General features: G+C 34.5%; 2 protein-coding genes across 3 annotated transcripts; one reads left to right on the forward strand and one right to left on the reverse strand.

Annotated features, from left to right (window-relative positions):
- The first annotated feature begins 1,086 nt into the window (after nt 1-1,086).
- LOC107919254 (uncharacterized) lies at nt 1,087-4,197 on the forward strand. Of its 2 annotated transcripts, none has more exons than XM_016848752.2 (5): nt 1,087-1,493; nt 2,303-2,999; nt 3,083-3,320; nt 3,527-3,589; nt 3,971-4,197. In XM_016848752.2, exons 1-5 carry the CDS (start codon nt 1,160-1,162, stop codon nt 4,031-4,033), a joined length of 1,395 nt encoding a protein of 464 aa, XP_016704241.2. In that variant the 5' UTR covers nt 1,087-1,159; the 3' UTR covers nt 4,034-4,197. The 2 variants fall into 2 exon arrangements, with proteins under 2 accessions (XP_016704241.2, XP_040955426.1); XM_041099492.1 differs by having other exon boundaries at nt 1,103-1,493; nt 2,300-2,999.
- A 2,359-nt stretch (nt 4,198-6,556) lies between these two features.
- LOC107919253 (probable LRR receptor-like serine/threonine-protein kinase At3g47570) lies at nt 6,557-10,410 on the reverse strand. Its single transcript, XM_041099493.1, has 2 exons — nt 7,302-10,410; nt 6,557-7,209 (listed from the first exon to the last, which is right to left on the reverse strand). Exons 1-2 carry the CDS (start codon nt 10,018-10,020, stop codon nt 6,788-6,790), a joined length of 3,141 nt encoding a protein of 1,046 aa, XP_040955427.1. The 5' UTR covers nt 10,021-10,410; the 3' UTR covers nt 6,557-6,787.
- Nucleotides 10,411-12,540: the final 2,130 nt, after the last annotated feature.

Genomic DNA, 12,540 nt, shown 5'->3' on the forward strand with positions numbered 1-12,540 from the left:
ATTTATATTGTTGAATAAATTTTAAGAAATATTTTTCATTAAATATTTTTTTTCACATAACTTAACATGTATGTTGATTCTTCTGATTCAACCCTTTAAACTTTTGATTCTTTGTTAACTTATTTCATCTCTTTATATACATATATTTTACGTTCTGATGACAAGAACAAAGCTCTGGAGTTGAGACTAGTTGTTATCCGACTCTTTGTTTTTCTATAAGTTCATGTGTTAACTCTTTTGTCTGATGTTAATTTGGATATGAATACAACGATATGATCTTTTGAGAACTCTTTAAATACATTAAAAAAACTTATAAATATAAAACATACCCATGTTAGATGCATCTGTTTGAAGGTGTTCTGGAGGAATTTGATCATATTATATTTGTCGTACAAAAAGATAGAATCTTCAGACTGGTTGAAAGCCTTGCACTGAATCTGGTTAAGGAACTGTTTACAGGGACAACATTTAAATAATTAGAGGTTCGTATGTCATTCGGGCTCAAGAGCAAGTGATAAGCACCCGATATGAATATACTTCAAATTTTTATTTCTTTGCAAAAACTAATTTGTAACCTGAGCAATGAGCCTTTCGATCTTAATCAACTTTGCATGATTTCATTTGCATATTTTGCTGGAAGAGGAGATATACCAACATCACCGACTTCACTCCGTGTTGCAGAGTGCTCTAAATTGGAGCGGTTGGCCAGAACGTCATTTTCCGTTTTTATATCTCATGCATGCTAGCTTCAAGGTTTCTCTTAGTTTTTATCTGGGTTCTAGATTACATATCTATTGTTCGATGTCTTTGATTCATCGTCCCTAAATATTATTACGGAAATATGAAGTTTCAAATATGTTCGTGTTTGACACGTACTTATATTCGATACTCATATCAATGATTTTAATAATTAATCTACAATTTTAATTTAAATATGAAAATTTTTAATCTTTAATTTTGTAAATACACAAGAAAGATTTTCTTAATATGATTTTTGGTAAATAAAATATTTTTTTTATTCCACATATAATTTTTAAAAATTGTATAATAAATGTCTCAAAATTTAATTTATTAATCAATAATTTTCCCACCTAATTGTCTCAAATATAAAATTAAGAACTCCCTCCAAAAACCCTCAAAAACATTTTTCGCTCTTTCAATGGCGAACTTCGATGCTCCTTCCTTCTCTCTCGGGCTTGATTTCGACGCCGATTCGGAGCCCCAGTTACCGGCCGAGGACCATCTCGAACCTATCTTAGCTCCGAATCCTTCTGCAAGCTTCAACATTATCGAAGAAAATGCTGATGAATTCGAGTCTGAACAAGTTATGGATTCGGATCCGGATACTCGACCCGACCCACCTCGCGTCTTAAAGCGGCTGCGTCGGGCCGCCGATGAATCATCGGCAACGAAGAAAGAATCAGAAAAGACGTTGGTTTGGGATAATGGGGACGATGACATTGAAGAGTTCTCTTCATCCCAGGAAAAAAATGGTAATTTCTTCTTATTATTTAGCAAATTTTTCCATTTTTGATGATATGTTGCTTAAGTTAAAGTGGGTTGTGCTTTTCATTTTGTGTTTAAAGCTAAATTTTCTGGGTTCCTATTTTTTTAGACTTATTACGTAATCTATAGTAGGAAATTAAATTGGGAAGGGAAAGTGGAGATAGAAGAGATGTAATGTGAAATTAAAAGAGTGAGGGAAAAGAAAGTTTTCTGAGAATCAAAAGAAAAATTAAAGAATATATCTTAATTTTAATGGGGTTGTAAGTATAGTTTTTCTGCTACTATTCTGAGATTGATTATGGTGGAATGATTGTCAATAAATGGAGAGGATAAGGATTTCCCTGAGGCTATCTATGGTATGCGCGTTAGTATATTTGTGAAATAGCATTTCAGTCGGAGGATTAGTCGCTATGTTGATCTAAATCTAATCACATTCTTAGCAATAACTTGAATTCGGTTCATAGGATAATGAGCATTTGATAATTGTCTAAGCTATTATTTTAACTAGGAAGTAGTCCGTAGAAGTGTAGTTACTATTGCAGTTGAGTAATTTTAAAGTTATGTTACTTGAGCTCGGGTTGATTCTTGTATACCTATATGTGTCCAATATGGGTATGCCTCAAAAGCAGTATTTGAAGAAAAAAGAAGAGCTCAGATAACATGGTCTTGAAGCATGTATTTTCACTGTTTATATCGGGTTCCAATCTTTTGTTTGTAAATTAGTAATTTGTGCGTGTGTTCCCGTTTATATACTCGGATTGTTGCTGAGTTTATAAAGTTTTATCTTTATTAGCAGATGTTGATTCATCAACACAGTATCATTCTATATGTAGCAGTTCCAAGATCCCATTGAAGAGACTCGGGCTTGTAACCACTCAATCTTCCAGCCAATTGAGTTCAAGGAAAGCGGGACAAGCATCAGTTGCCTCTGCTTCTGCAAGTTTAGAGGCCAGCCATGATGGGTTGACATTTCCAAAGTTAACCATCAGTCCTCTTCGAAGATTCCAATTACTTGACTCTGACTCTGATGATGATCCCTCTGACTGTGAGTTTACTGGCAAAGGAGCTTGTAAAAGCGATCCACTGTCTAAGGAACAACAATCTACAGCCAGTGACAGAAAGAGAAAGACATCATTTGGTACACCTCAAAATGAGGATTTATGGAAAGATATCTCTCTAATGAATAGTTCTTGTGTTCAAACACCTGCATTCGATGAGGTATGCAAAGAGTATTTTCAATCTTTGAACCACAAGAGTGCTTCTCAGAAACTCGGGAGCCGAAAGGCAGACTTATCTTCACAGGAACTTGGGAGCCAAAAGACGGAGCAGCTTCAGGATTTGGATGACCCCTTGCCTCCAGCACATCGCTACTTTTTCCATGCTGATCCAAGGATCCAAAACTTAGTCCGTAGTCGGTTACCCTTCTTCTCCCCCTTGAGCATGGCTGACAATGGAGGACATCAACAACCTACTGTCTCAATTATGGATTTTAAGTGAGTAACTTTTACATGCATTGGTTTTTCTATATCGAACTTCACTTTGTTCACTATTCATTATAGGCTTAATGTCACTGCAGGAATCAATTCAACAAAGGAGAATCATCTAAACAGAGAGGATCTCGAAAAGGCAGTGGCAAGAATTGCTCAAGAAGTAGAAGCAGCAAATCAAAGAAACCAAATGCTGAAAATGGTGCTTTCGAAGGATGGGTAAATCCAAAAACCAGTGCAGCTGTTCCGAAGAATGCTGGGAAGAGAAGAGTTCATGCTAGCGGTCAACCTGCTGGCCACTGGTATACATCTCCAGAGGGGAGGAAGGTATGTTGAAACTCTTAACGGTTCACTTTTTATTGCTCCTATTCTAACACATCAATGGCTAACCATAGATGTGTAGCCCATGCACCTATGAATACCAATCATTTGCATTTGAAGAGACGTCTTTTACTTTATTTACCAAATTTGCTTCAGTATTTTCATTTTGATAAATGTAAATCTTATTCTAATCTTCTCGTACTCTGCGGCAGGTTTACATTACCAGGACTGGACAGGAATTGTCAGGTCACATGGCCTATAGGCATTATCGGAAGGTAACATATTGAAACAGTTCTACTTCTCTGAAATTTAAGCCCCTGGCCTGCCCTTAGCTTGAATACCATTAATTTGCCTCTTTTCTTAGAGGCAATGCCATAGACCAAGGTCTATAAAGGCATTGATGTTCTATAGAAATTAATCTTGATGTTTATGCAAAGGCTAAAAATGCCAAACTGGTTTGACCTTTGGTTTTCAGTCAACTGATAAGTTCTCAATGATATTTACTCTAGTGTTAAAGAAATATTAAATATGATAGCTACTGTTTAGTCTTAGACCGGCTTATTTTTGGCTGGTTCATCTAATGGCGGTTTCGTATAGTATACCAGAACATTGGTTTATGCTGGTATCTTAATTAAATCCACTTTTGTTTGTAACAGGAGGGTGGAGGTGACTTTAGGAAGTCAAAAAAGAAAAGCAAAGTGAAGAAGAAGAAAGGATGAAGAAGGCTATTGTGTTTAGTTTAGTCCACTTTGTGCTGTAAATTTTGTAACATACATCTTTCAATGGTGTGTTTTTACTTTGCTTTCTTTCAATAACATGGTGATGCAATTTAAATTTTACTTTTCTTAACAATTCAATTAGAAAAGATCCCATTCTACACCAATTCTTTTGAGTTATTAATTGGACAATATGTTTTACTGATCTCCTAAGAAGGCTTGGCAAGTTTATTGATCATTTGCAGATCAAAATCCCAGAAAAGCAAGGGAGAAAACGGCAACCGAGATCCATTCACTCCAATGCCGAAAAAGATCAAGGTTAAAACGTTTCCCAGTTCATGCAAACCCTGTGCATCCTCGGCCTGGCTTCCGATATCAATGCATACTAATGTATGCATCCAGGGGCATTCATGAACTGGCAGCTACCTACCATCCCTTCCTTTTCAAGTTTGGAGTTCAGAGACCCCTGTAATTGGTTCCCACTTTCTATCCATTCAAATTAACCATTGTACTATATATGTTTATGTTGTAGAAAACTTGTGAGAGTAGAAGACAATGGAAGGTCCTTTTATAGGCCAAAACATGAAGATTAATTGAGGATGGAGAGGAAATTTTAATTGTTTAAGGGTGGATTTGGATGGATGGTGAGTTTACTTGTGGTTAGTGTAAAAATAACGGTGGCGGTGAGATTAGATATTATAACATGAGACAAAAAATAAGCTAAACGTACTGCACTGCATCCCACCGCCTATCCAAACTCACCCTAAACTATGTTTCTGACTTAGAAATAGGTCATAGAAGTGTAAATACTTGCTCGAGCATAGGTTGATTGTTGTATACGGATATGCTCTAATTATGGTTTTTAAATAATTTGTTGAAGTTATTAGTGTGTAAAACAAGATAGTTTTTTTTTTCTTTTTTAAAGATGATTGATCACCCAAGTCAAAAATCTCCTCATTAATAATTTAATATCTATCAAAACAAAAGGTCTAGACTTTATCCTATTAATTTCTAGCCGCTTTTGTCAATGCAAGGGACTTGTTTTATTTTTTAAATTTCAAAATTCAAGTTCTGTTAATAATATAAACTTTTTTTAGATTAAATTTGTTGTAGCAATGTAATTAAAAAAATGTCTATCATCAAACAAGCTCAGTAGCAGGATTTCTTCTCAAATGATGAATTTGACATTTCTTGAAGTGTTAAATCTTTGAAAAAATAATCTTGTTGGACCAATTCTCCATGGGAAACAATTCCTACAACGGTAACATTGAATTGTGTAGCCATCCATTGTTCAAGCAATGCGTCAACCACGAGGGGGCCGAATCGCCTACACCATTGGTGGTGGAACATGAAGGTTCTAAAGTACCCTTCTTTTGACAAGTTGTAATGATGGGGACTAGATTGAGAATGGAGATGAAATTGGAGGATAATAAGTTTCAACGCACTCAAACCCATATTCTCCGGTACTGGTAACAATATCAATACCAATCGAGTTAAGACTCAACCGGCAACTCCAATCACATTCTTTGCAATAACTTGAATGTTGGAACATTTTCAATATATATATAGCGTTTCAATAGTGTTGAAAATGAAAAGTGATAAGTAGCCAAACGTTATATCACTTGGTTATTCTCTTAATTTCAAAAATTATGTCACTTGATTATTAACAAATAGTTATAATTATTCAAATAGATATTTATTGAATAATTATGTTTATTGCTAAAGATATAACTATCTATTTGGATAGTTATGTACCTATAAAGAGATATGAAACCTCCTATAAATAGATAAATAGGAGTTAACTTTCATTCTCCCACAATTTTTTATATTTCTAAATTGTTTTATAAAGGATTATTACAGAATTTTTTATTATTATAAAAATTGATATCCTTGTTATGCTCTGCTCAGTAGACTGTTTCCGTTAATGCAAAACGCAGACAATCATTGAGCTTCGTTGTATCCTCGAGATTTATTTATTAATAATTTTTTTTGCACATCATAATATAAATGAGGTGAATAAAACCTTAAAAAAATTATATTAGTACACATTAAAATATTAATTAATTTCTCATATATTCATTTTACCCTCACAGTCCATTGAATTAGGTCCATAATTGTTTAAGCTATCTCCAACTTTGAAGCATTGGATAATGAGTCTTCTAAAGTGTTTTTTAGGTTGAATTGATTGTGTAATAAGAAGACATTGTGGGTGTTTGTGTCTCAATGGAGCTGAGCACTTTCCAGGCCAATTTCAACGCCAATACTTTCACATTTCCTCAAACCTGTCTTGTCTTTAGGACCAACAACAGATAGGAAGTTATATTAACCATTAAACTGACTATTAATTATTTGAACCCATGTCACTAATATGCATAAAATTTTAATTTTTATTATGCGCATTATATCTTATTAATTCCCATAAACTTAAAAGCATCGGTTGATTTCATGATTAAAACATCGTCAACTTTGGAACAATTTTTGAAAAAGAGTTTAAAAACACTCAACCTTTGTTTTAACTCGTTTTAAAAACCAAATCTTTTTAACTTATTTTCTAGTTTAAGATGTAAAGAAAAAGGTTAATTCTACAAAACACCTTAGAATACAAGAACACCCAAACAGTAAAAGTTGCCTTCAAAAACCTATATAATAATCACCACTGATTTCAACATATCTAAACCCACATTTAAAGCCTTAAGTTCCTTAGATAAAAGACACACACCCCCCTCAAACGACAAAGACAACCAAACTCCATATGTTCTAAACACGTGTTTCTCTTGGTGTTGGAATACCGGTCCCTAAAAATTTGTTCCGAATGAAAAGCAATTCCTTGGCTGCATCCACAATGTCCATCCTGTCTTTAGACGATTCAACAGATGAAGCAATTCCAACATTGAAGATGGAAATTAAGCACTCTTTCATTTTTGTGGATTCCATGGTTGCTCTCCTTGGGTTTCTGCTGCTGCTTGCCTCCTGTTGGCGGTTGTTATCCCCAGCTAGAAGTAAGGGATCAACAACATCAAGTACTCGATCGGGCAATGCCGTCTTCACGAAAAGATGAAGTGTTTGTCCATCTTTGAACGTCTCATCAATAGGTCTCTTCCTAGTGAACATTTCCAACAGGAGAATCCCAAAGCTGTACATGTCTCCACTTGTTGTTGGCTCCATTCCAATGCCATACTCTGCTCAATATTAGATTAGAGTTTTTAAGATGATGAAGAAGAGCAAGAATGATCCAGTTCCTAACAAGAAAGAAGTAGATTTATTGATTTACCTGGTGCAGCATAGCCAACAGTTCCTTTTAGGCCAACAGTGCTGGTAGAATTTCCAGAAAATTTGTTCATGGATTTTGGGAAAAACCTGGCTAGTCCAAAATCTCCAACATGTGCAACCATGTCGTGATCAAGTAGAATATTGCTTGGCTTCAAATCACAGTGAAGAAGAGGCACCACACAGTGATGATAGAGGTAATCTAGTGCTGAGGCCACCTCAATTGCAATGTTTAGTCTTTGAGCAAAGTTTAACATCTTTGGTTGGATGGTATTTGTTTCATTTGGTGCATCATGCAGCCATCGCTCTAAGCTCCCATTAGGCATGAACTCATAGATAAGGGCTTTGAAAGGATTGCCTTGGAAATCAATACTGGAGCATGCAGATATTATCTTAACAAGATTTCGATGTCTTACGTTTCCCAAGGTTTTACATTCCGTGAGGAAACTCCTGGAAGCACCTTGTTCTTGTAGGTTCATCACCTTCACTGCAATCACATTTCGCTCTTGGTTTCGGTCCAAAACACCTCGGTACACACGCCCAAAGCTTCCTTGGCCAATCAAGTTTGCTGGGGAGAACCCATCAGTAGCTTTGAGGAGTTGTTGAAAAGAAACCATCAAAATCGAAGCAGTTCCCAAAGGAACAGCCGATGGGAGCTCGGTTTTCGCTCCTCTTTTCCTTAACCACAAGAAAAGGATGGACAGCATAAGAATTCCAATAACCCCACAAACAATCAAGATTAGTTTGAGGGGATCACTTGTTTTGTGTTGCTTGGACGGGAGGAAATGGCATGGTGGAAGATGCCATTCAGCAATTCCCCCACAAAGCTTGTCATTCCCAGTTAGTGCAATGGTTGATGCATTACTGAAAACTCCATTTGTTGGCACTTGTCCTTCAAACTGATTGTAAGAGAGATTCAGGAAAGTTAAGGAGGATAACTTGGCAAGGTACTCTGGAACTTGACCTGACAAATTGTTGTTTGAAAGGTCTAGCTCTTGAATGCCTCTCAAGGAGCTCAAAGAAGCTGGGATACTTCCATAAAAATTATTACTCCCCAAATATAGACCCTCTAAGCTTGTACAACTACTCAGAGCAGCAGGAATTTGGCCAGAAAATTTGTTTTCAGACAAATCCAAATCTACCAAAGATTTCAGGTACCCCACATCTGAAGGAATGGAGCCTGTCAGAAGGTTTCTGGACAGCTCAAGGAAAACTGACAGTGACGCTATGCTAAAGATCTCTTTTGGAACCTCACCTGTTAGCCTATTTGTATGTAATCCCATCTCCGATACATGTTGACATTTTCCCAACTCGGCAGGTATGCTACCCTCCAACAGGTTTTCTTCCAAACCAATCACGATTAGCTGTGAAAGATTTCCTATAGAGGTTGGGATTCTCCCTGTTAAAGCATTGCCACCTAAGGACATCCCTTGCAAGTTTTTAAGCTTACCAATTGACTCGGGAATGGTGCCTCTAAGGTAGTTGTACTCCAAACCAAGTCCCCATAGATTTACAAGGTTTGTTATTCCCAAAGGTATTGTGCCTGTTATTTTATTATCCCCAAGGTATAAATTTCTAAGTGTTATCGACAGGTTGGTTATGGAATTAGGTAGCAAACCACCAAACTGATTGCTTAACAAGCTAACCATTAGCAATCTACTACAATTGGTTAAGGTGGTTATAAACTCTAAATCTCCGGCACCGCCACTTCCCAGACTATTGTTTTGCATATTTAACCATGACAAATTTTGAGTGTTTCGGAAATCAATGGACACCTTGTTACTGAAATGATTATTGGAGATTTCTAACGTCTCCAGCTTTGAAGCATTGGATAATGACTCTGGTAAAGTTCCACTAAGATTGTTAGATCCTATGTAAATTCCTAGCAGGTTTGGTAAATTTGAGCCTAAGTTAACTGGGAGAATTCCAGAGAGTCGGTTGTTTCCTAGAGCTAAGGATTCCAAACAAGACATGTTACAAAACGAAGGAGGAATGAAGCCAGAGAAGTTGTTACCATTTAGTTCAAGCCAAGTTAACTTCTTTAGAAGGCCTAATGTATGTGGCAGTCTTCCTTCCAAACTGTTCCACTTTAAGCTGATTTCTTGGAGAGAAGAAGCATCCCCAAGGGAAGTTGGCAGTTGTCCTGTTAAATTATTGTAAGCAATGTCCAGCTCTTCGAGCTTCGACAAATTGCCAAGCTCCAACGGGATATTTCCAACCAGGTTGTTTCGGGAAGCTTTGAACTGAATGAGGTTAGAACAATGGGTCAAATTGGGTGGTATTGTTCCTGTAAAGGAATTGTTATGCAAAATCAAGCTTTGCAGCCTTGGTAGTCGACCAATTTCTGGGGGGATGACACCATTGAAATTGTTGTCCTTAAGGTTGATGAACCTAAGGAAGCTGAGGTTCCCCACACAGGGAGATAAGGTGCCTCCCAACCGTTGCTGGCTTAAGTCCAACTTGGTGATCCTTCGATGCCTACGCCCACAAGTTATACCTGGCCACTGGCACAGGGTTACAGATCTGTTCCATGACCTCGTGACACCAAATGGATCATGTTTAATTTGTGACCTAATGGCAAGCAATGCTTTTAGATCGCTCTCATTGTCATCATACGTGGTTCTAGCAACAGTGGCTGGAAACCATCCTAACAGCAACAAGCTGGCACAACAAAGTAGAGACACCACATTGCTGAATGAAAAACGTATGCTTTGTGGTTCCATTTTCAAGGACAAAAAGTTAAAAAAGGATGCTGCTCAATACATACAATATTTCTATTTATTTATATAGGATTGTATATAAGGTATTATTAAATAAGGTAAAGACTTTGTGGGGGTGTTTGCGTGTCAATGGAGCTGAGCATTTTCCTGGTCAATTTCAACACCAATACTTTCACATTTGCTGAAACCTATCTTTGGTGACCACCAACCAGCAAGAAGTGGTTTTGTGACAGAATTGAAATGGGAAATTAAGAAAATATGAATAAGCCAGTCCTATAAACCTCTAAAATGAGATAGACTTCACTCATACACCACTAATCTTGGAACCAAAGCCACAATCTAAACCCACATTCAAAGCCTTTAATTCCTCAACAAAATCCCATCGAGTCAGTCACTGGTTAGAGACCTGATTGGTTTAGGAAATATTAAGGGTAAATTATCAAAATAAACACTTTTGTTTGCCTCAAGTTATATTTTAATTATTTATGTTTGAAATGTTATGTTTTAATCATTTAGATTATGGTTTTATTATGAAATGATCACTCTACCGCTATTAAATCTCAAATGACAGTCTGATGTGATAGTTAAAATGAGTAATGAGTTTTAAATGGCAACTTGAATGTCCAGTTGAGATAATAAAAGTTAAATTTTTTTATGAAAATAGAATACAAAATTTTACCTTAAAACACAAATTTCTCCCATTTAAAAACAAGCAATAATTGGTTTTTTTTTTTTGTTTTTGGTTACAAGAAGAGGAGAAGCATAACGACATAGAAAAAGAAGAAGAAGAAATGGAGTATCAACCTCTATACCTGTTTGCTATTGTGTTTGCCCACAATACACCAATAAACAAAGATAAGCATGTCTTTGTTGTCAGCCATATATACAGAAAAATATAAAAAGATGGACCACTTTTTTGCAAAAAAAATTATAATATTTGAATTCAGAACTCAAGTAAAGAATAAAAAAAAACCGTTAATGTAATTTATGCTTGGATCCTCCTCTATTGAATTGATCTTTTGTTCTTTCATTTTGAATAAAAAATTCAACCGCTTGATGGAACATTCGATTTGATTTCTACTGTTTCGATTCAACAAAAATGGCTATGAAAATGGATGGTTTTTTGGGTCAAAATTTAAACGATAACTAAAAGAAAAAGTAGATCAAGAGTTTTTTTTTTCCAGTTCAATGATTAATTTGATGCATTGATTTTGATTATTTTGAAAAATCAAATTAACAGTTTCCTTTAATTAATCTAGAAAATTCAATTAATTAAAAAATTACTTAATTTACTTGACTGGACATTCACGTTGGCATTTAAAACTCTTTTTAATTATCACGTTGGATTACCGTTTGGGAGGTAACAGATCTTAACGACAGAGTGATCATTTCGTAACAAAACGATAATGGAAGTGACTATATAACATTTCAAACATAAGTGACTAAAATGTAATTTGAGGCAAACAAAAGTGACTATTTTAATAATTTATCTACAAATAAAATCTTAAATTGTACCATAAAATTCTATTTCATTTTGGTTATTTTTCTTCATTTCCCATTTAATGACCTCCAAAAGTCCATCCCATTTTAAAAGTCAATATGAAACTATTTTTTAAATAATGAATTAAAATTCAAAATAATTTAAGTTCGTGTTTGGAAAGTCACCTAGTAATTAAATTTAAGTATAATTGTTTGTAATCATAAAATGATAACATGTTTGAATAACCATTGTAATTCGTAGGGGAGGGTAAAAATTGGAATAATTACATGCAAAAATATATATATTTTTTAAATTTTACAAATTATAAAAAACTATGTATTTTATAAAATTATAGCAAAATTTTATATTATTTAAATTCTAAAAAAATCTAAAGTTTTGGCTAAAAAATTTATTATAAAAAATTTAATTTACATATTATAAAAGTGTTATTATATATCTATTTATAAAAAATTATGACCAATAAATATGAAGATTATTTATTTATGTGTTTTTTCCTTTATCATAACTTATTTAAAAAAAATAACTTTGGAAAGTTATTATAAAAAATTATATTATTTATAAGAAATGTTATGAACAATTTATAAAATATTTTTTTATAAAATTTATATTTATATTTATATTTATTTTTCATGTTATAAAAAGAGATGAACTTAATACGTTTTTCTCCAAATTAAGTTTATCAAAGTTTTTATAATTAAAGATACAAACTATTTGGGCTGTGAACCTAAATATTATAAAGACAATGTTAATTATACAAATACAAAAAGTTCTCTTGTACCATATCACAAGATATAATACCATTTGAGAGAATAGTACCAAACACAAACACCGTAAATAGTTCGTGAACTTTCAATTTGAAACATTCAAGATTTTGAAATGTTGTTTAGACATTTGCTAATCTAAAAAAATATTTTTCATATTAACAATATTATCTTAGTATAGCATATATTTCATAACTTGAATTATATGTAAAATCGAGATAATCCATAGTCCGAAGAGTACATGAAAGAAAGAAATACTGA

This window comes from Gossypium hirsutum, chromosome D08 (genome assembly GCF_007990345.1).
Source record: "Gossypium hirsutum isolate 1008001.06 chromosome D08, Gossypium_hirsutum_v2.1, whole genome shotgun sequence".
NCBI classification, from domain to species: domain Eukaryota; kingdom Viridiplantae; phylum Streptophyta; class Magnoliopsida; order Malvales; family Malvaceae; genus Gossypium; species Gossypium hirsutum.